This window comes from Uranotaenia lowii, chromosome 3 (assembly GCF_029784155.1).
Source record: "Uranotaenia lowii strain MFRU-FL chromosome 3, ASM2978415v1, whole genome shotgun sequence".
NCBI classification, from domain to species: domain Eukaryota; kingdom Metazoa; phylum Arthropoda; class Insecta; order Diptera; family Culicidae; genus Uranotaenia; species Uranotaenia lowii.
Window position 1 is genome coordinate 260,273,462 of NC_073693.1, and position 25,330 is coordinate 260,298,791.

The 25,330-nt window shown below is 32.9% G+C and overlaps 1 protein-coding gene across 2 annotated transcripts in view; it reads right to left on the bottom strand.

Annotated features, from left to right (window-relative positions):
* The window catches only part of LOC129751182 (galactokinase-like), a 150,756-nt gene that overhangs the window by 51,851 nt on the left and 73,575 nt on the right, over positions 1-25,330 (bottom strand). The window contains exons 1-3 of one of the 2 annotated variants that reach the window (XM_055746534.1): positions 17,553-17,821; positions 15,909-16,113; positions 2,427-2,566 (exon numbers count right to left, since the gene is read on the bottom strand). In XM_055746534.1, coding sequence (XP_055602509.1) covers positions 2,427-2,566; positions 15,909-16,113; positions 17,553-17,566 — 359 coding nt within the window. In that variant the 5' untranslated portion in view covers positions 17,567-17,821. Of the gene's footprint in view, positions 1-2,426; positions 2,567-15,908; positions 16,114-17,552; positions 17,822-25,330 lie in introns of those variants that run through there. The other variant, XM_055746535.1, reaches the window with a different exon arrangement.

The following is a 25,330-nucleotide window of genomic DNA, read 5'->3' on the forward strand; positions in this document are numbered from 1 at the left end:
AGGGAACCATATCATCTATGAAATATTTCTGGTATTAAAATACTCTCCCTTATTTGTTACTATCTGCTAGATTAGCACTCGAGTTATTTTAAAAAAAAGGAAGGGAGCTCTCCTACTTCTTTTCTATCAAATCAGTGGAAGGAGGAAGAAGCCTTAAACAATCATAATTTTTTTTTACTAAAATACCATCTGCTATTTTATTTGAGTGAGAAGTTCTCGAGTGATAAAAAAATATTGTTTGAAAACCTCCCTCCTCTGTCCCTCTTTCCGTTGAAGAGAAGGAGAGGTCCCGAAACATAATAAAGACATTGCTCGTACTCGAGGATACTTCCATGATAAATTTTGTTTTTTTGTTTTTTTTCTCGGACTAAATAACATTAATTTGAAATTTATTTCTCGCATATTGAAGGTAAATTAATTTGCTATCAATCAACTGAACTTTATTATAAGGAATGATAGACCGTATTGTTGATATTAGTTAATTTATGATCGAAAAAATGGTTAAAAAATAAATTTTTAAGCGAAAATTTCGACAGATTTCGATTTGATTGTAACATTTCTTAATCTGAATTGTGGGCAAATTGTGATGTTATTTATTTTAGAAAAAAAATTAAAAAAATCTCGAATACAAAAGGTTTTACAATTCTCATCTTCAACAGTTTTACTTTGTTTTTCAAATGTTTGAAATTTTGAAGATTTTTTTTTAAATAAAATATCTTTAACTTCATTTATCCTACCATCAGAATTAATGAAAAATCCAAGAGAGGGAGAGGGGGGGGGGGGGGGGGGGAAGAATTTGATATTTGTTCCGGTATACTTAGAGCGAAAATTCATGAATTAAATCACTTTATGCATATTTTTATCAGTAAATTGGTAGCGATGTTTTTTTTAACACGAATCCGGGCCGGACAAACCGAGCAGTTTTTCATAAAAACCTGGCAAAATCCCGGCACTTGATTTCAAAAGTGACGACCCTAAATCCGGGCAATATCCGGGTAAATTTTCTCAAAACCCAGAAATTACTCAACAAAAAGCAACAACAAAAATTGAAAAAAAAATTAAATAAAAATATGAGTTTTATGACACATTTAAAAATTGTTGAGGCTTCCAAAAAAACTTTTCATGATTATTTTTATAGAAGTTCTTCCAAAAACAAATTTTTTTTTTTGAGGCTTTCATTTGTTTTTTTGTATGATTTGTCAAAGAAACTGAATAAATCCGGGCCAAATCCGGGCATTTTTCAATGAAATCCGGGCAACCGGGCCAGGGCGGACTGTTCCCAAATTTTGTATCAAATATCCGGGCAAACCCGGATAAAATCGGGCAATCTGGCAACCTTATTCTAAACTCTATATTTACTCTTTTTTGGTTGGTCCCCTTTGACTCGTTTGTGGCTACATTTACTCTGATTTCATTTTTTTACCTTTCTTTTACCCTCCTTGAGTTCAGATTCTCTTTTGACGCTTCGACTCTCTTTTGAGGCGCTGTTGATCCTTTGGTTATCTTTCACTGTCTGCCTGCTGACTTTTTTATTAATTCTATTTTGACTCTCTTCCAACTCACTAATGTACTTTTCATTAAATTCTCTCTGCGATCCATTTTTGCATTTTTGGTTTTTTCAAACTCTCTTTTCATTTTTTTAATAACCTTTTTGGATTCGCTTTGACCCTCTTCAATCTCGCTAATGACTGACTTTTGATTCTCATCCGATTCTCTATTGACTCTTTCTAACACCTTTTCTTTTTTCAATTATTTGTCTTTATATTGATATCATTTAGCTCAGTTTTGGCTCTCTTTTGACCATTTCTGACAGTCTTTCGATTTGACTTTTCTCTCATTTGATTTTTTTTTCTAATTGTTTTGCTGTCTTTGAACTTCTTTCACTTTTTTTTTGCTGTTATCTTACCCTTTTTACTTTTTTTTATTTTTTTCTCACTCTTTATTCTTTGAACACTTATTTACACTGTTTTTCCTACTCTCTTTCTAACCTTTTTTTTATATTTCTTTTCATCAGAAAAATTTTAATAAAAAAATATTCCTAAAAGCGAAGATTTTTCCTTGGTTGTAACGCATTTAAAGTAGAAAAAAACCTCAATATTATCCACTGAATGGTTAAAATTTCTAAAAAAAATTCGAAGCACCTTCAGTTAATGATATACCGTTATGGGCCCCGTATGCATTGAAGTGATCGACGTTATCGCGAAATTATCCAATCTCCTGACCTATTTAGTGTCTGAAGAAACATTCCCAAAATAATCCCTTCAACCTCCTCATACCATTATGAAACATATTTTAAATGCAGGTGATATAGGTGGGCAATTTTTGACAATTCCATTGCAAACGGTACAATGTAGAAAACAACTTTTTTTTGGCTTTCCTTAAAAATTTTCAGTAAAATTCTAGGTAGTCATTCTATTTAAACTTACTTCGGGGAGCCTTTGGCTATGTTGCTGCTATCGAACTGGGCCCGTTTCTGCTCCGAGACTCCTTGGAAACAGGTAATGACGTCACAGGTCGACGGAGTGTAGTTCTTTTTGCCCACGATTACCGTCACCATGGGAAGTGCCTGAAAGGAAAATTAAAAGGGAAAACAATTTTAGTTTGAGACCAGCACATTTAGAGCAAGGTTAAGCGTTGGCCGTTCAAGAAAGTTTTAGCATTTAAATTTAATTTCCGGGTAACACGTTTTCCAAAGTCACAGGGTACCTCATCTGAAGCACCTGCAGCTGCATCGCGCGCCCCTTCCACTTGCCAGAGTTAGACCAGAGGCCATTAAAAGATAACTGATGCAAGGCTTACGATTCCGGTATCATCTGTGCTGTTCAAGTGCGTAATAAAAGTCCCCCAACAACCCTTTAAACCTTAAACGGAAATGCTATATAATAACCTTTAAGCGACCATCCGGAGGGAGCATGATTTATGTGTTCAACCCTCAAGAAACCGTTAATTTCATTTGGTAAAGCTGCTGTTTCTGCTAATGTTGTCGTCCATTCAACAAAAGGGGCGAAGGACACGCAGGGAGGAAGGAAGGCGAGGCGGAAGCAAGGATTAGGTCCTACGTGTAGGATACGGACCGAAGAAGATGTGTTTCGGAAGCTACTTTCGTTCATTGTCTGCCGAGAGAACTGTCCCAAGAATGGACAAGGACCATCAGTATAACGATGATGCTTCTGCTTCACTCCTCCCGAAAATAATGACAATCGTAAAAGCTTCAATAATTGAAAATTAGTTACGACCCTGATGGATGGTTGTAAATTTTCCAAATGAAACTCAAGCGTTTGACAATAGCAAAATGGGTGGACATCAAATCGTTAAAAGGCATCCTGGGGACCTGGGTTTCTCAAAAGTTAACACTGAATTAAACGACAAATCAAATGTTCTACAATAACTATTAGGGTCCAAAATGAGTAGGTACAGGAAACAATTATCCCAGTGGCAGAATCCGTATAATTTGAAACAAGGGTCCATTCCGAAGAGTTTCATATTCTTGCACATTTCCGGTGGAGTCGGCAACAAAGTGTAAAACATTGACAAACAATAATAGCTGGGGCTGGTTACGGAAACGAATTTTCTCAGTGATCCGTAAATCCCGGAAGCTGCCAGTCAGTGTAAGGTGCTCAAATTACACACGTGCAGGTATGTATGTTTGTGCGTATGAATAAGAGGGAGGGGATACGAAATGTAGCTTTCCGGGTAGGGTTTTAGGGATGTCTAAGAAATTATGGGATCTAGCATTTCAATGACGTTTTTTGACGAGATAAACTCAATGTAACTAGATTGAAAAAGCTCATATAAAAACTTGCATATACTTCAGAAAAAAATCAGTGCTTAAAATTCGGATAAAAATTAAACCTTCGTAAACGAGAATAGGAATTTGTTAAGCTTTTCAAAAACAAAGAAAATTAAATTCAGGTAAAAATCAAAATTTATTTGAAATCGAAAAAAACCTTTTGACAAAGCCAAAGGAGCTCGCAGTTGCGATGAAAATTGATTCTTAGTTGGATTTTATTTATTTGGGAAAATCTTTCTTCGGTGTTGTAAATTTTAAAAGCTAGGAATGACTTTTGGGAGAATTTCTATCTATTTAAGAAATTTTTTCATGAATTTCAACAACAAATAAATGTTAGAAATGAAATAAAAATGCGCCCTGGATAAATCATTACAAGCTCTGTAGTGTTTAGCACTACGGGAATAGTATAATATGTAGACCATGACCGTATGGTTGTGAGGATTTCTGTGAGTCAAACACCTCCCCGTCACCCAATAGGGATGAATGAAAACCATGGGATATTTTCTACTTTTCACTCCAAATTTTCAAATTCTTAAATCGAAAGTTGGCGAATAACTGAAGTGATTCAAGAAAACCAATCATGGCTCAAAACGATAGAAACAAACTCAAAAATTAATCTGTTGCCCGGATATCAGGCAATGTTTTTCAAATGTTATTATTATTTGCTGTTATTGTTTTTTGTTATGATTGTTTTGCTTTCAGTATATTATAAAGATAAAATTTAAAATAAAAAATACATTTTTGATAAACTTGAACACATTTTAAAGATTTCGTATCACTTTCATATTGGGTGTTTTAAGCTTGATTCTTTCGCAAAATCCAAACTCAAGAGAGCTTGATTATGCTGATCCAAAAATAAAAAACACTGAATCAGATTCATCACTGAAATTTACAAGATTCACAATGACTTTTGGCTCATGTTTATACGGAAGTCTTAACAGAAACTGAGATAAAGATATTCATTATTCATGTACAGAAATCGTATTCAAAATTGGAGATCGTATTCAGGATTCCGATTTTGAATTAAGGTGCCAAGTTTGAAATTCCCGATGCATTTTTTGAAGAATAATGTGTTTTAAATATTGTAGTGTTATAATTAAGTATTCGTGGTTTTTAAGTTTTGAACGTGCAGTGATGGTATAAATTTGAGCCAAAATTAACTGTTTAGAATTAAGAGTGTAAAATGTCAAACGTACACGTGCAACAGAACAAAACAACAATACAAACCAAAACAACATAAAAACAAGAAGAAAAATTCGACGGCCCATCTCGTGATAGTTTCTAGTAAACTTCCGAGTGAAATTGTCGCTCGCCGTTACTGCGCATTCTGGAACTGGAGCCATCAGAACAGGAGGATCTATCGTACCGGTAGATGCAAAGACAAAGGAGACTCGTTCGCGACACAATTCGATCGCAGTCGCAAGAAAGGCCAGAACGAGCGAGGATAAAAAGTGTTGTTCCTGGGAAGCGAATTAGAAAGCGAAAGAAAACATCACACGCAAGGGTGAGTGATTTAAGTTACAGTTTTCCCCAACAAATTGCGTCAAAACCGTATTGACCTTTTAGTACCGGTACATAACCATAATCTGGTCAGCATCCCACAGCAAAATCGTAAGTGCTAAGCCATGATTGTAAATCGACAGGTCGTTGTTGGAGAGCTGAGTGCCGTTGTTCGGGAGCTAAGGGCACTGTTGCCTCCAGCTCAGTCGGTCGGGCAAGCCGGAACAGAACCAGCCGGAAGCAGACAGCGGAGCTGCTCCAGGCAGTGGTGCGTGCCCGTGGAGCAGTGCAAAAACTCAGGGTTGCCAGACATTCCCGTGATATCAAGCCGGATATATCTGAGCAGAGCTGCAAATTATCAGTGTCAGACGGCCAATGTCAGCCGACTTTGATACTTCTTTGCATGTCTATGTCATGTGATACTGTTTTTTGGTCAGCGACATAAGGTTACAATGTCATGACCAAGTTGAATGAACGACATCATGCTTGCTACGACTTTTTTATTCTTACGGCCAACAGTTACATTTTTTTTTTAAATTTGCGCAACTTATAACGTAAAATCCCTCCCAAAACAGCCTGAAAATGAAATAGAAAGATGATCGTATGTGTGATGCGAGTGGAGTACAAAAATGTCATTCAATATTGACATTGCTGCCTGACCGACATTTTAGCTTGGTCATTCAACTCTTAGATGACTTAGATATTCTTTCGATAACATTGACTACTAGACGTTGGTCGGGTCGAACGAAATTGACTGAAATTTACCAGCCTTGTATCTGAGGCGTTCGAGCGGTGATATTATTGTTGTTATTGTTTTGATGTTATGGTAGAAACGGGCCCGTGAGTAATAATGTAAGCTAGCTTAAGTTTTTAAAATGTCGTGTGTAAGTAAATAATTGTAATTGCTACAGATTTGGGTTTTGAGTGTTTGTGTTTTGCGTTGTAGTTAGCCGTGCCGCACACACTGAAAATCAGTGGTGCTCAACTTGTTTCAATATGTTATACGGATAAGATTGTATTTACAATTCAGCTGAGAATTTTCGGAAACAATATAAGTTATAGCCAATTTTTACGATTTTTAAATGCAAAATGGATTTTTTTTATTCTTTTCCAGGAATTTTTAATGTCAATTTCATAATAAGGCTGGAACAAATATCAATTTCTTCTCTTGTCACCTCCCCTTCGAAATTTCCAAAAACCCGAAGGGGGAAATAAATTAAGTTTGAAGTATTTAATGTAAATTTCGAGAAAAAAAATCAAGAATCCAAAAGATTACAGGGCGAAAAAAACAAATTTTGGAAGATGAAAGTTATTTCACCTTTTGTATTCCTGATTTTATTGATTTTTTCGATGAAAAATGACTTGTTTCTAAGGTTTTGTGTAATGATATTGTATACAACTTTGTTGCATACAAGTTTTCGTGAAATTAATTCCAATTTATTTTTTTTACATTATTTTTTATTGTTCCCCCCCTCGCGATGTTCCAAATCCGAGTGACAAAAGAAGAATTTGAAATTTGTTCCGGCCTAATGAAAAATGTTAACTTGACGCCAAGCCAAATATTCTGTAAGAAATTCCATATTTTCCTGATTGATTGTTTAAAATCAGTTTATTTCCATAACAAAGATTTAAAATGTTTAATTGAAACTAAGTTTTCAAGAGAAGCACACAAATCACATTTGAATCGCATGGTTTTGACCTCTAACTTTCAATTTTAATTTATTTTTATTCCAACAAGAAAAAATTAATCATTATATATTATAAAAAGTTTAGATTATAATCCTTATTATTTTCTGATTTGAGTAAGTTCAATAAGTTTTTCTTTTTGATAAAGATAACTTCAATAAGAACACTTTATGAAATATTCAGGAACATATTTTTCAAAATAAAATAACGAAAAGAATCAAGAAACTTAAAATGGAAACAATAATTTCAACATAAATAACAAAAGTTGACGTTGATCTTAACAGTTCCCGAGGTGCAAAGAGTATTCAAGCAAATTTTGAATTATTTTGAGGCGCTGATTAAAAATATTTAATACCTACTAGTAAGTTTCTTTCAATCATCCTTTGTTTTCGATATAACTTTTGAAAAAAGGTTATAAATTCGTCAAACAAACTTGTTCACTATTCTGGTAAAGCTATAGAAGTTTATCATTTTTTAGAAAATAAAAATTTTAATTCAATGATCGACTTTACCGGAGACCGAAAGTAATTGTGACTTCTGAGAAAAAAAGTTGATGCAGTTTGTTTATATATTTTTTTTCAAATTTACATAAACACGAGAATTTCGACGAAATTTTCTAGAAAATTTGAACCCAATTCAATTATTGATGTTTTTAAACCATGAGTCAAAGAGTTTCGCAGTCTTCAAAAAAAACTGTTAAATAGTTAAAATCATGAATTTCAAAAGTTCAATATTTGTATTGGAAATAAGTCCATCAGATCAGTTTGATGCTCACATAGTTTAATCAAAAATGTATTGGAGAAATTAATAACGGAATCCCCTCTCTTCTCCTTTGCGACGGGTTTTTCTACGGCTTGTATCAGCTCACTCTGCTCAATGTACAACTACTTACAATAAAAGAAAGATTTGTTTAAACAAAATTCACCAAACTTCCTGATCATAGATTTCTATGCAATCAAAAAGTCACCCATCAACAAGCAACAGTCCACGTCATGCCAGAATCAGCTGAAAGAATAGTGCTTCAGTTTATATGACCACTTTTCTTTACGGTTTTCGAAGTTTTCTAATCAGAAGTAAAAAAAATTGAAAATTCGATACTTTTTACTAAAGTACTGGTTTAAGTTTAGAGCAACAGTCTTATGAAATTATTTCAAATTTTTTTGTAGAATTTTTTAAACAAAGCTCAATTAATCAAAAATTTATATTGTTAAAAATTTTTGAGCTCATGACATGATGGTGACTTTAAGGAGGACGCTTATTGAACCATTGAAAACAGCTATATTATGTGAATTACATCACTGTTTCGTTTTCATAAACTTAATGAGTCTATTTAGTATCTGACTGAAGCTTGAGAAAATAAATCAAAACTTTAAAATTGGTCACTACAGAGGCTATATGAGAACCTCCCTGGGTCAGTATGGGCATCATTAACCAGGGCACGATGAGCATTTTCTTCCGTATAATCTAGCAGCGAATTCGGCTCGATGAAGTTAATTAAGTTATAGAGCTACAATTTGACGGAATTGATTAGAGTTGGCCTAGAGAGGTGACGGAAAGATAACCCAGAGGACTCAGGTTCGATTCCTAGTCGAGGCGATTTTTTTTCATTAACTTTTCATTAGTGATCATTTTGTTGCATTATAAATACGGCTATTCACATCATTCATCAAACAAAGCAACAACACAATATTGTAAGAGGTTTGAAGAATACAAACAATTCACACAAACTCATACATTATTTTTCTGGTGCTTGTTTTTTCAGATAATTCGACTAGCCTTATACTGCAACGATCAAAATAATCAATCATGAAAAGTTAATGAAAAAAAAGCCTCAACCAGCGATGGAGTTCGAGTCCTCTGAGTTACTTCTCCGACACCTTACCTCTAGGCCAACTCGCCATATGACAACTCTATAAAATTGAGTTTACTTCATCGAGTTCAGTTGAGTTCGCTGCTAGATTTTACGGCAGAAAATGCTCATCATGCCTCGATCAACGGCACACTGTTTACCTTGAGTCAACAAGTTACACTATAAATGCATTTTAAAATTGATTATAGTGAAAATTGAAATGTTTTAACTGAAAAGAAAGAATTCGATATCCAATCAGCATCTTAAATCTCATTTGTTCAAAGCAAACTATACAAAAACAACGAACAAATAAAATTTGAGATTTTTTTCTACATTTTTCTTCTGTTCATTATTTTTAAAAATTGTATAAACATATGATAAAAAGGGATTACGATAAACATTGAGTTAAGTGCTGCATAGGAATGATTCTAAAGTAGTTATACTTTATTTAGTTTAGTTAAATTCTTTTAAAATGTGCAGTTTATTCAAACTAAATTTAAGATCTCAATATTTCTTACTTTTTCTGAACAATAGAAAAACCAACATTCCCTTTCAACTTTTAAAATGGAGTTAGAAACTTTATTTTTTTACACTGGGATCTGGATTCTGAAATCTAAAATGTGTTGAGATATTAGGTAAAGTACTGAAATTTCGAGCTACGATATAAAAAAAACTGTTTGATTATTTATTTATGATGTGCAATTACTTATTTTTCGCTCCATCAGCTAGCACGTAGCTACTTTCCCGACATTTCACACATAATACGAAAAAATTTAAAAAAAAAAAACTATTTGTTTTGGTCAATAAATAGGATTTTTTGCTTGTACCAGTACTTAGGGTGTGAAAAGGCTGATAAAAAACAAACACTTAATGAAAATTAATTCTTCGACACCAGGAATAGTTTGTCTGAAAATAGCACAAAATTACTTTTAAAAAATTTAGATGTATTTACTACGGCTTCACCACACCTTTTGGTTTAAAAGCGTATTCGAAGTTTTTGAACACCCTGTACACTGCAAAGAAATTCAATATCTTCTCTTCTACATGAACTAAATCTATGAAAAAAAAACTTTACTTCAGTGAAAATATCCGGAGAACCGATTGAACATAGTTTCAAACACCATAAAAGCTTACGAACGGAGTAATAGTGATTTTTATAACCGTTATTCCCCTATATTTTGTAAGCAATCTAGAAAAACACTGTTTTGAACTTACATTTTTTAACAAAATGAAACTTTTCTTGTGTGCATGTTTTTTTTTTTGAATAATCAAATGAAAGCTGATTGACTGACTTCGTAAAATGCAGTTATGGCTGATTACACCCTGAATTCACCTATATTTTTCAATTAATTATGAAAAAGTAAGTCCCTACTTAAAAGTTTTGAACAAATGTGACCTAACTTATGCAATTTTTCCCGAAAAATCGAATGAAGGCTATATGAGCAACCGCATGCATCGGAAAGTGGAGTAATGGTCGTTTTACCTTCAATTTCTCAATATTTTTGATATATGTAGTTCAGAAAAAGCTTTTTCGGTCTAGAAGATTTTGGAGCTAATCTTATGTGTTTCAGAGGAAACGAATGAAGGCTACATATTTTAGCCACGATACGCATCGGAAAATGGAGCTAAAGATGTTTTAACCTCAATTCCCTTAAATGTTTTAAATATTGCAGAAAAGCATGTTCGGACTTGAAAATTTCAATCCAAATGAAACTTATCTTATGTGATTTTTTCTGTGGAGTCGAACAAAGGCTTTTTAGCCACCGCACGCTCTGAAAAAAAAACTCTAAAAAACGCCCAACTTCATTTTTTGATGCGTGCGGGGGCTCAAATAGCCTTCATTGGATTCCTCGGAAAAAAATCAACATGACAAGTCTTAGTTGGTTCAACATTTTCAGGTTAGAACTTATATTTTTCATCTATATATATAAAAATGAATGTTTGTCTGTCTGTCTGTTCCCTATAGACTCGGAAAGTACTGAACAGATCATCGTCAAAATTGGAATCTAAGGGTTTTTGAGGCCGGGGATGGTTTCTGTAATAGTCAAAACTCCATCCGACTTAAGGGAGGGAGGGCTTCCATACAAAGTTTGTAGTTTTTCGAAACAAATTAAAGTCATGACATCCATTTTCTCGAGATTTTTTCTTCCTTTGGGCGGTTTGTTTTTCGTCTCCAAGGTCGAGGCGTCGAGCCAACGTCGCAAAAGGATAGTAACCCATAACGAGCCTCTATAAACAAAAGAGACGAAATGTCACGATTGGAATTTTCGATTTCCTGTCAGTGTCATTCCAATCGAGCAAAAGACTTGTCAAACTGGAAAATTTGGAATTGCGAAAGCGGCGGTAGCGAAAGTATTATCATTCATACCTGTAAACAAAGGGTAATCAAAACACAGTTTTTGGATGCTCTATTTCAATTACAAGCTAGATTCTCAAGGACTTATTTCTTGGTACTTAATTGGTAAGTTATGATTTTATTTAATGATAAATATGTAGGATATTTTTTTTAATTTTGAGTTTTCATTGACTTCACAAGATGTTCCCGGATCAGCGGAGTCGAAATGATAAGTTTACCAATGAAAGTTGCGGATTCCAGTACAGAATACCCCGAAAGATGGCAGAATGCGAGCAATTTCTCCCGTTTTTTTTGACTCAGTCGGGAACCGGAAGAAAAATATATTTTTAAATCCAGGGCAGGTTTTGTTAGAACAATTTTTTTGCCAAACACTCCATGATTGCACTTTTTTTAATTGATGACAATACCAAAAACAGCTTGGTAAAACAGCAGACTAGACCAAAAACCACTTCCGAAAAAAAGTAAACGCAACAAAAATTTAAGTCATGTGAAGTTTGAAGCAAAGCAGTGCTGCGCTCAAATGAAAGCGGGGTTGCTAGATGATTTATTCTTAAAAGGATCAGATTGCGTCTCTTTTGTTTTTATTACAGGCTCTTTAGTAACCCAGGCACAGCATACTGATCAGTGGGAATATTTTGGCGCGTATTTCTCAACCAAGAATATTTTCAATGCAAGGGGTGGCGATATGAAGCCTTGATGTGATTTTTTTCTACTTGATTCCTAGCTCATTAGTACAGCACATGGTTATAAATGACGCCTAGATGAGACCCAGATTGACATTTTGTCGATCGAATAAAACATACCTATACATTTTTTTTGCCAAAATCTGAAATTGAAAAGTCATGTCATCCATTTTTAGAGATTTTCTTTTATTTGAGGGGTTTGTTTTTCGTCTCTATGGTCAAGCAAACGTCGTCGCAAGGGGATCGGATAGTAACTAAAGCATACTATTCATTGATCGATGGAAAAATTTAACAATCAGGCGCCTAAACCAAGTACCTATGTTTCTTATGCACGTGGGGGCGATATGCAACCTAGATGTGTTTTTTTCTTGCTTAATTGCACTTGGTAATAAATGACGCCTAGATGTGACACGGATTGGTATTTTATCAATCGAATCATAACCAATTGAAAGGTTCGCAAAAATACTTCCATATTTAGTTCGTGTTAATGTAGGTAGCATTCGACTTTTCATTCAAGGAACATTAGAACATATTCAAAACTTTTTCTGTTAAAAAAAATAAAAATTATGTTTTTTCCTAGAAATTGTTACTTCGGCCCAAAACACAACTGAAACGAATTTAGAAATGAAACTGGGAGCTTTTTATTTTAAGTAATTCTGAACAAACCATTGTACTTTTTTATAACATATCAATTCAAGTACGTACTTTACATGAAAAGTGTTTTTGTGTTACATGGCTGCATAAAAGAGACTTTTGATTCGCTTCGTTTTTGAAAAGCGAGAATTTAGAACTGATATTTAACTGGACGCAAAATTTTGATGAGAAATTTTTAGTATACCCTTAAAGTGTTAAAAACAATATTCCCTCCTGTCAACTTATACGGTGGGGCAAGGACAAACGTCGAACTTTTAAGAAATTCATCTTCAAAATGATTCAATATGTTGGGAAGACCAGAAGGAGTATTCTGAATGTTGAAACTGAAGCGGATATTGAAAAATCTTAAATGTCTTTGTAAATGACCTTTGTCATTCCCTTTGAACGGCATTTGTTAAAAGTGTAGTAAAACATAAATTTATACTGCAGGAATACTACAATATCACTGAAACTTGATAGAACAGAAAACAGGAATACGTATTAAATCCATTTTAAGGCCATTACTCTGACGCATCTGTAAATAAGCTTTGCATTGACACTTGCCCAAATATACGGGACAAATGTAAGCTTAAAAATTTGTTTTTGCCATCATTTTTGAATATTTGACTTTCTGCAACTGATATTTTTTTGAATATTTATATTTTTTGCCGTAGTAAATTTATTAAAAAAAAGAAATTTGCACTGTATTTAATACATAACTGATTTGAAATATTTTTCATTACCATGATAAGTGCTGTTTTGGAAAACTACTAGCTATAATGTCTTATGTCCACGGGTTTTGAATATGGCAAAACATTTTTTCAACCTAATTTTGGCGCGAAAAGGATAGATATTCAAACTGCTTCGTAGGCGAGGATGGTGAAAAAAGCTGTTTGGAAAAGGTTATTAAAAATCCTTTTCATCGTTTTTTTTTTTCAAATTTCTATACCATATTTTTTCAACTCCAAAAAATACCCCAAATGCTCTCTTAAATCTAAATTTGAATAAATTTTTACAAATTACACTTATTTTCGGAAGGTGTAGCAAAGCACAACGGGTCAGCTAGTAATTAATAAACCAAAATTTCATTTTCCATTGCGTGTGTTAGCTAAAAACAGTCTTCATTCGAATGCTCGAAAAAAAACACAAAATGTTGTACTCCAAATCAGTATTTTCTGGACTGTTTACAAAATATAGGGGAACTAGGGGTTAAAAATGAACTAAGGGTCTATTTTTTTGTCAGTAGGATAAGCCGTGTTGAGACCAGGATAGTTGAAAATTGGCATAAAACCTCATTAGGATCAGGAAAGAGGATAAATGTTTTCAAATTTGAAGATGATTTGATTTTAGAAATTCGTCCATACAAAGCATACATTGTTTTAGCGATGTTAAGAATATTTAAAATAAGATTGAAATGCAATTTTTGAAATGGAAGCTTTGAGGGTGCGTATAATTGGGGTCAGCAAATAATTTTTTGTTATCAGGGGCGGTAAAAGGAGTCATACATAAACTGTTCACTGCAAAGATGATTTTGTGCTAAATTCAAAATTAGGATGAAACTTAATTTAGTAATTTGAATGAAACTTAATTAACAATAGCATAAGCTGGTTTTAAGTGATTGAAAAATGATTCAATCCATACAACTTTGGGCCAGGGGTTGTTCATATTAAATGATTGTAGTTTTTAGAATTGACGATTAAATAACCTGGGTTGATACGAAAATCTGCACACAGGGGTTTTATGAAACTGTCAATTGTAACTTTTTATTATTTTTGGGTACAAATCATGAAAAATGGTTCATCCACAGTAACTGTTTATTTGATGACGATCTTTTTACGAAAAGACATAAGAATGTGTGAAATTATTGTTTTTTTAGCAGACATTTAGCGCCGGAAGAGACGATCGATCTTTACAATGGTTTTATATGAAAAGCTTTCAAACGGAGTCGCGTTTTTTAAGTGCAAGCTTTTCCTGTACGAACTCTGACCCTTAATTTGACACTTGAAACCAATTTCTCATCCTTAAAAATTCCCAAGTGCAAATTTTCTTCGAAATCCAATGCATTTTTTTATTGCAAACATTTGGGCGCAAACATTTATCTCTTTCCATGTTACTTTTCAGATTTAGAAAGAGTACCGTTATCCGGGGTAAGATTAATCATTTTTTTTTTCAGATATTTTCCGATTATTTTTGCTGTTAAGGGGAATGAGGCATGTTTCATATTTTTAAAACCAGTACTGGACTCCTATGAACGAAAAACATGAAATTTTAAAGAAATTTTTTAGACTACTCTAAACTTGATTTAAAAACCGATTCCATCTCAGTGAGAATTTGATGCTTTGGAGTAACATTGATCAGTCTCTGTTTCGACGGTTTTAACGAATTTTTTTGATCAAAAAGGATACAAAACACCTTCATAATAATTACAAATGCTAGTCTAAACCTAGAAACATCATTGCTGAATTTTGGTGTTTCTTGGTTTATATTTCTTCCCGGTCCAAAAAAAAACAACATCTTTCATGTGTAAAGGCCGAAAAACAATTAAAATTAAAAGATAGAAAATGATGCTGCATCAACTTAGGGGCTAAATTTTTTAACATAACTTATTAAATTTCAACTACAAAAAAAAAGAAATTTTGTCTTCATTCAATTCCCTAGGCCCTCGTACTATTCCCATTTGATTTTTTCCTTCAAACTTTACCATTTGATAGGGTTTCTAGCCTTTTGTCCTAGACTGGCTTACTCTTGAAAAATGTCCCTATTTTAAAATATCAAAAATTTACCTCAAAATAAAACAAAAACTATATATTTACTAAGGAAAGAAGTTGAATTCTCACATAAATCAACCTCTGCTTCCTAACGCTTTGATCGGGAAAGATGTTTGTTTGTAACCCTTCGAAAAAATAGATACCCCGGCGACCAATGTTACCTCGTTTTACGGTACCTTCTATCAATCATCGGTTCCTGAAAATTTTCATGTTCAAATTTTCATTTCAATCCTTTAAACAACGACGCTATCGTCAAAACAATATTTGTGTTGTATGGACGACCCCTTTGGTCGACCCCTGACATAAATTTTGATACTTGAAATCAATTGGTCATCTTTTAAAATTCCCGAGTGCAAATTTTCATCTCAATCCGATGCATAATTTATAGTATACATTTAGGCGCAAACATTTATCTCAATTTATGTTACTATTTAGATTTAGTAGAAGTATCGATTATCGTCTCTACAAATCTTGTCGATTCACTGAATTGATTTTTGTCTGTCCATACTATGGTTGAAAAAAAGGACATTTGGGACAATAAGCTGACATCATCAGCTCCTGTCCATCCCTAATCCGTTAAATCACGTCACAATACAATAAAAATCTGAACCATTCAATCCCAGCAGCGAGTAGTGTAACTTACCATCGGCAGCACGAAGCCATCGTTGTAGTCGACGTGTTCCCCGATCAGGTTGACCCGGCCCGGGGCACAGGCAGCAATATCCGGTTCCGCATTGAATGTGCTCCGGAACGTTTCGATGGCCGCCTTAACAAGCTCATCGAAACTAATTACTTTGGAAACCATTTTGCTGTCGCTGCTTCCTCCGGAGTTGTCGTTTTCGTCGATTCTGGAATGGGTAGCAGGGAGAAAAAAAATCAAGAAGACGCTAGTTATTATTGACCTTAAGAGGGGTGTGTTTATAGGTAGGGGAGAGTGGGGATACTTGATCCCTTTTTCTTATTTTCACCATATCTTTTTGGAAAAATTTAGCAACTCGCACTCTTTTACATTTTCTGACAGCGTGTAACTTCAAGTTTCTATGCTTCTAAAATTTGAACGATACTTGAACCCGTAGATAAAATAGAAGCATTTTCGTTCGAGTAAAAAAATTGCGATATTTTTGAAGTTAGGGGAGACTTGATCCTTTATTCAGGAAGCCCTAATCCATGGAAAAAATCAAACAAAACCCCAAGATAGAATGTTAATTGACTATTTTGGTCATGTTTGTTCTCATTTCACAATCAATAATTGTCAGAAAAAAAAATTCTATAGCTTATTCTCAACCCTTATGACATTGCATACTTACGGGCGCAATTTTTTATAAACAAGAGAAAATCAATTATTTTAGCCCTTTTCTTCAGATTATTGATGGATGAATATTAGCTATTTGATAAATATTAGTAATCTCGTAATCAGCAATGACCACGATCCATTGAGAAGAAGAATATACCGGGATCATTTGTACCCATATATTAGGGATCAACTGTACCCAAAATCAACATTTTAGAAAACTTTTTCTGAAAAAAGTTGGGAGTTTTCCATCGCTTTGACAATATTGTATTATGAAGTTCATCTTACACTCGAAAGATTGATGTATTGCAATAAATATTTTGGTTATAATATTTCCATGTTAGGAACATTTTAAAATGATGAAAAAAGATCTCCAAGTTACATTTTGTGAAATTTTTCAAACAAGGTTCAATAACCCAAAAACTTATTTTGTTAAAATTTCTTGAGCTTCAACCATTGTTGTTTTGTTCCATTTGGCACATTTTTCTAGAACATTTGATCTTTGTACGACATTCCAGTTTGGAGATATAGCTAAGGAATCAAGTATCCCCAGGGATCAAGTATCCTCATTCTCCCCTATACTTCAATAGATGGATTAGATTTCTCGATTGGATTGAGCGTTTCAGTTTCTTTGGAGGCATCTCCATAGCTACGATGAAATTTCCTGACTTAAATCTGAACTCAACACAATATAATCGGTGATACATAAAACATTCATAAGAACTCAAATTTAAAAAAAAATAGAGAACAGCATTCGGTTTTCTGAACTACACGTTGACCAGTCCAAAAACATAGATCAAAGTTTAGAGCTAGGGATTCGGCATTCTCAAATGTCCCAAAATCTAAAATAAATAATTCAACAGCTGTTTTGAAAGTAATGAAGGTTTAATTACCTCTAAGTGACTCTCTCATACATACTCATTCAAGCTGGTTTCAGTAAAACAACATACTCTTGCTCAGATTTGTTGTGACGCAACGTTGTTTGCTCTTACTTACCTTATTATTTCCATAGCGCTGCCTCTAATCAAACGCGTTCCAGTAAGCAAAAAAAAATGAATTTAACTTATTATCAGATAACACAACACAAATCCAGCACAGCTCCCCCGTTGATTTACAGATTACGACGTTCAAGCCTTCAAACTTTTTAAACGTTGTTCTTTAGGAGGTAAATTTTCACTTAAATTTAAAAGTTTGAAGCTGGGTATTTCCACTTTCAGGAGGACACAATTTGTTTGGGACGCTGACTGACTGACGAGACGTTGACGACGAGTAATGCTCTCGAATGTAATTGACCTGTGCAACAGAGCCACTCTCACTGTTTATCAATTGAATTTGCCCATATATCATGGCAGCTTACCGCAATTTGAGTGCCTAGGGTAGTTGAGCTTATTATAGTTAAATTATCGATAACAGATTTTGAATGTGAAAGTTCGAATATTTTGGTAGTTATATTGAAACGGTCATAACAAGTTCAATAGTTGAATTTATTTCTTATCTCTTTTAAAGTATTGCTAACGGTAGAAAAATTTAATAGTTTATTTTGCACTGCCTTACCCTGAAATTACAGATAGGTCAGTGCCAAGACTGGATCGAACACTGAATGTGTTGCCAAAATTTCTGTTTTAACATGGCTTTTCTTGTAATATCTCATGATTTGAGCTATCAGTCGAATCAATTACCTTACATTAGCAAAAACTGAAAAGGGGTTTGGTAAAATGCATATGATTGCTGCCGCCGCTATAGGAACCTACGTATAAAATTTAACAACGACGAGTCTTATCGCTCCCAATGATTCAGCTTATCTGCCGTTTTGAGCCGGAGCGACAATAATCTTGGCTACAAACATAATGTCGGATAGCGAGCAACGTTGATAGTTTTGATAAGGACTGCTAGCTGCTGTCGTGTGTTTTTTTGTTTTAATCTGAATGGGCTTTTTGCCCTTCAAAGGGTCAGGTTGGAGATAATCCATGCTTTTTTGTTTAAAATGTTGCATTCATCTATTAACCTATCCCTTGTTTCCAGTAAAAGAACTATAAACAGCTGTCAGATAAAAAGTTATTCTCGTACTTTTTAACGTCCTTGATAGGTATTACACTGATCATATATTAGGTATTAGATTGATCATATATTAGGAATCGTTTTTATTGGATGGTATATTGAAGGTAAAATTTGATAATGTTGGTCATATTCAAGTTGGTGATTGGTGATTTGAAACGCCTATCGTTTACTTAAAGTGCCAATCGGTAACATAACCCTCTCTAAATTTAAAATTAGGAAGTACAGATTTTTAAGGTGACTGTTGCTGGTTGTTTGTGTTGATTTCGCCTTCCGGTTGAAAAAAAAACGGATTGGCTTCGGAAGCGCAGATTTGGTTGTTGCTGGTTGTTTGTTTTGGTTTGGCTTTCCGTTGGAAAAAACGGAATTGGCTTAAGAAGCGTAGGTTTTTAGCACTTTTGCGGCTGATTGTTTACTTTGATTTGATTATCGGTGGAAAAAACGGAATTGGCTCATGAAGTGCAGATTTTCAAGGCTGGTGCTGCTGATTGTTTGTTATGATTTTGCTTCCCGGTGGAAAAAGGCAGAATGGTTTTTGAAGCGCAGATTTTTAAGACTGTTGCTGCTATTTATTTGTTTTGGTTTGGTTCAATTCCGCTCAAATTTGGCATATGGCCTACTGATAACTCACTTAAACCATCCAAGTCTTTTTTTGCAAGTTATTTGATTTTAAAGTAGGTATTTATTAAGACAAATTTGTTAAATAAGAAAAAAAACTTCTATTTTTTATTTTTATTAAGGATTAAACCGTGAAAACCTCTTCGCACGATGATACAAATAACATGTTTTGTTCAGCAAAGTTTAAGTGCACAAAAATCCGCATCGTTTGATGGCATTGCTATTAAAAATATTTTTCGCTTGGTACACATTTTGATCAGTTGAATACCAAATTTTTGGATTAAAAAATTTTTTTTTGGAAATAGCTTGCTTGTATTACATTTTGATACAAATTTGATTCATTTTCCAATTTTTACGTATAGTATTTAACTCAAACAAAATAAAAAAATATAAAATATATAAGTTTTATGAAAAGTTTTGGACCCAGAATTAATTTAAAAGTTGACTTTTTTCAAAGATCGCGCTTGTGGAATCTCTAAACATGATTTTTTTTAGTCGGCCTCATAAAAAAGTTTGTTCTGCACATCCTAATCTACCATTTGGAGGGTGAGCTCCCAGATTCCCAGAAGTTATGCAATTTTGGGACACCCTAATGTTCATCCATCTATCTATAGGAAGTTTTGGCGCCCATTTTCATTGCCAGTGTACTTTTCACGTGACACCAGTAAAATGGATACTTGGATATGATTGTCCCTATGGGATGCTGCAACTAGCCGGTAAGAAGCATATTTATGAAATTTGATTTTTGTTGCATCAGAATCAAGGCAGTTCTAATATTTTCTTAGATGATTGTTCGTACACCGTTAATATTTTTGAAATGTCATATTCTTTTAGCAACTCAAGCAATATGGATGTAAAATTTTCGATTGACTCAAAACATAACCATTACCAAATCATTTTTGATGAGTTTTGATATCACCAATAGAAAGTCATATAACTGATAAAAAATCACCTTTATTTTTTTTTTGTTTTTAGAAGATGTTAAGCATTTACCCAGTCAGTTTGAGAATTGAATGTTATCAATTTTGTGATTCCAAGTAAATTGCTATCATAAGAACGGATTGGATGATCAGGAAACATTGAAAAATGCATACTACCCTTTATGCTCAGTGGTTAAAAGGAACTTTTCCAAAGTTAAGCTATATAGGACTTTAACTTGATGATCCAACTCTCAGTTACAAAAGTCAGAAAAAAGGATCGTAATCGAAAATATCATCAAACTTGAAAGAATATAAAAATTAAACATTTAAGTAAAAAGCATGCCACCTTAAATTCCGAAACATTTAAGTATAGAGAAAAATCTGAACCAATACACAAAAAAACTAAAAAAAAGTTTCGTACCAGATATCAGATCAAAAACCAATCTATCAAGCACAAGTGAGTTTGAGAATATAAACACTTGAACTCGATCAACAAAAATAAAATCAAGATCAAAGAAAATCAGCTTTCAAATTTAATTTCAAATATAACCGAAAATCCAGATTCATAAAGCCAAATTAAGAAAATTGATATGACCCATTCCAGCGTGACGTCACAACGTTTGCAAAACAATTTTTTGGTATATTGTATGTAAGTTTTACAGGTCATATCGCACATTGTTAAAAATTGTACATTATAAGGTCAAAATTTAACTCTCTACAATTTGAAACCAAAAGTATTTGTATAGAATAAATAGTTAACAAAATATAAGCAGAAGGAATCGTTACGTCACAACGCGTCTCTTTTCCCATTTTTCAATTTTTTTTACAACGCCGCAATTTTCTGCTCTTCTATTTGATCCAATTTTATGAAAATTTCAGGAAAGTATCGATTCATTACAACCAACAAATAGCTGTTTTTGATTTTTTTAAATTTTGATTTCAATTTATTTTAGAGCGATTCAGTTTTGTGACGTCACAACGCAGCATTTTTTTAAAGCAGGGTTTTGCAAAGCGTTGTGACGTCACGAAATTTGATGGTTAGCTACATGAAATAAATCAAAGTATAATCTTAAAATTAATACTTGATTTACTTAAAATGCTTAAAAACTTAATAAATAATGTGATTTGGTGATGAAATCGATCTATTTATTCCCAAAAACTAAAAGGAGTTTAAGCTCAAAGGTCCATATAAGCAGATAAGGTTTGCAACACTGCTCACATCAATTTAATTCGAAGTTTTTTAATGCGATCATGTGAATATTATTTACATGACTAAAACTAGGAAATATTTATTCGTAAAAGCGTTGAAATGTGTTTCTGAATCTTTTTAATTCTTTATTGCAAAGGAAAGGAAAAATAAATGATAATTTCAAAGCCTTCGATCTTTCCCAAGATAGTTAATCGACACTAGAGTGCCTAAATCAGCCATCTAATGAAAATCTTATAAGTTGCAAGCTTAAATAGATCCTAGGCCTAACACAAAGTCCAGTGCCAAATTTGGGGATTGGCCCACGGAAAAAGAGGGCACAATGAGCCCAAAATTTGTATGGAATTATGAGAAATTGGGTTTGGAAGGACATTAAAACCAAGTTATGCACCAATTTCTGAAGTCCCTATCGGCTGATTTGTTTTAATTATAGTCATTCACAAAACTTTCATTATGACAAATAGTTTATCTCAAGATCCCATTTCGACAATGGTTTAGTTAAAAAGGTTTTTGAGTTTCAAAAATTAGCTTCTGATGGGTAAAATACAAAAAATACATGAATAATCGTTAATCGACGCTTATTTTGAACATTATAGCTGTTTTATGATAACTCTAATCGAAACGCGTTTCTCAGATGAAATTTTGTCATGATCAAAGCTTTAAAATACTCAAATTAAAAGAAAAATTGGTTGATAAAGACCTAAATTATTGACGAAAAACGGTTTTTTTTATCATGCTGAACAAAAACTACATAATTCCATACAAACTTCAGGTGCGTTGCGCAACCCCTTCCCTTAGAATAATCTGACCCAAATTTTGCATGAGACCTTGTGCTAGTACATATTTGAATTTATTAAATTTTGTTATTCAATTAAAAGTCTCTTTTGTGAGATTTTATGTGAACACGGGGTTCGATTAAGATTTTCTAGTGACATTATTTGAGGTGGAAATTTCAATAAAAGCAGTTTTCTATTAAAATAATTTAATTAATTTTATTTATTAATTTTCTATGAAAATCTTATACATTTTTTAATAAAAAAATTAATCTTTTAAGTTTACCAGTTTACCAGATTTTTTGAATCTCATTACATTGATTTCATGGAACTTATTTTGTTTAAACATAATGCCAGAAAGAAATAGAAGCTACTAGTGGTGTTTTTATTCTAACATAGATTTATGAAGAACTCGATCTTTAACAAGATTTTTATTCAAATCACAGATAACTATCTGCTTTATGATTCACAAATATTTTTTTACAAAATCGATGAGGATTTCATTTGTTTGATAGTTTGTTTGTTTATTCTTAAATCAAGCGTTTTTAAGCGCTGTTTTATATGTTTTATTAGAAATGTTTAAAAATAACTAAGTTAATTTAAAAAAAATTAGTTTCTTTAAAAACTTGATAATAGAATTCGTTTATTGAAGCACATTGTTGTATTGAACTTGTATTGAAGAAATACTATCATAGTGTTGAAGTAAATAGTCTTGAACGTTTTCGAAAAAAAGTAAATAAATTTTCGTGACGTCACAACGCATTCTTTACCCGGGTGCAACTCACAACCCACTAAACCGATTTTCAATCTAAAAATTGCATTAAATTCCACTCAAAAAGTTTGAAGAGACCTCCAATTTTCGACAATATGTGAAATTTCAGTAAATCATAAATTTAAAAACAGTAGAATTTTCGTGACGTCACAACGCTTAAAAATAGATACCTTTATCAACGATTCTAGAGCGTAAACTTGCAGTAACTGTTATTTATCTTATATCATGCCTAAAAGATGGCTTTTCTACCATCATTTTGCAGTAATTTGTTTTGACATAGCTAGATTTTTGACAAAGTTATGTTATAAATAAAGAATATTTGCAAAAATCAATTTAATTTCATACTAAAATTTTTAAATTTCAACGTTAACATACTCAATTCTAAAAAAAGGTAGCTGGAAATCTTTTAATGGAAAATGACACTCAAGAAATAACCTTTCTAACGCTATGTCATTTATATTTGGATAATGAAAAATAAAAATCGGTTCTCCAGTTGAGGGGTGCTTGGAATGGGTCATATATATTAACAATAAAATTCAGAATTAAATTCAACTGTTTGGATTACAGTTTCTTATCTTACAATCATAAAGTAAAATTTTAAATAATTTGTGATTGTTTTGAATTTTTATTTCAAGTACTCAAAATACATTTGCCTTTGTTCAGGTTTCAAATGCTAAGAAAAAAGTAATCCAAAAACATAACAGTTTAAATTCTTTCTTTTTATTTCCTTATTCATAGTGCAATTGGTCAATCCCTAACTGAAAATTGAAAAAAGATAATGATGACACAAATTTTAAAGACATTTTCAAACATTATATTGATAAGAAAAGTGTTGCTGTAATGAATGAATAGTGTAATGAGATGAATAGTGACTTTTCCTGAATTGTTAAATACCGTCAAACGGGGCATCATGCAAAAGCAGGGTTAGATGCAACATTTGTATAGCACAACACATATTAAATTGTTATTTCAATATACTGTAATAAATTTATCATTGAATGATAACAAATTGATGATGACATAGTTTTTAACATCGTGAAAGAGTTTTTTAAAGTTTTTGATTCTCATAAAAAAAAATTAAAAAATCGCGTAATACATGTACAAATTTTTGCATTTTTTGATGCCGTAAAAAACTTTACCCAGTATGACGGATTGGCTTAATGATATCACCAACAAACTTTATATTGCTTTCACTATTCTGTACCAACACTGTTGTTGTAATGAAATGTTTGGACAATCACCAATAATTTATAAATAAATATTTTTATATTTCACTTACCTGTCTGGGGCAAAATGCAATAAAATGAAAATAAGAACTAAACCTCATAAATCTCGTTTCCATCTGCTGGGATATTATTGTTTTGCATTATGCGTTTGATAACATTCAAGTTTCCTACGTCCTAAGATTTATTTTCATGATTTAAGCTAATAGAAAATTTGTAGTATTTTTTACCCCTAAATGTATGCAGCAAAATTACACTTCTTCCTTAAAACATTTTTGATATAAAAATGTAAAATTTAACAATTTAACAAATCAAAAAATTACTGCAATTGGTGCTTCATACGTTATAACATCCCTTATATATCAAAAACTATAAATTTTAAAACGTTTTCACTTGATTTTTCTTTGATAACAGAGTTTTTTGCAACTTACCCCTTTTTCTTAGTAGGGTGAAAATCGCATGTTTTTGAAAACTTAAAAATAGTTGGTAAAACCAATTATTTTTCTGACAACGTCAATTTGGTGTCCCATCAACCTTAAAACTTTTGATGTACAAAAGGCATGGTTATCTATAGGCATTAAGATTTTAGAAGCCATTGAAGTTGAAAAGTGTTGCATGTTGCCCCACAGTTGACGGTCATTTGTCAAACTCAGCTCTGTCAATTCACAATAAGCTTCAATTAAAAAAACGAACACAAACACATACAGGATCTCAATGAAACTTGATGTTTCCTCGAAGAGATTCCTTTTTCTTAACTCTAAACGTACATCTTTCGAGGATATGATGGCTAGCATCTTACAAATGCTAAAACCACCAACCCACAGAAAGTGTACAATGATTGACGTGACCGGGATTCGATCTCATACCCGCTGGCTTAGAAGACTTGAAGGCTATCCTCTACGCCACGGGCTGCGGCAGTTAGTGCGGCAATTAGTGTACAAAGTCTGAAAAACGACAGTTGAAATAATGAAAAAAAAATTAAGTTTATTTTCATTATTCTTTAAATGTTCTGGTTTTGTCCAATTCATTTTTTGATTTTTCTATTCTGACGATCATGCTTAAGAAAACTTCAATGCATTTAAATACAGAGGTAAACACAAATCGAAAAAAAACTCAGTTTATGACGACTCCAGCCAAAAAGATCAAATTTCTGTTCAAATCGATGTTCAGCAATTCAAAAATACTTGATCAGATAGGAGTTTTTTA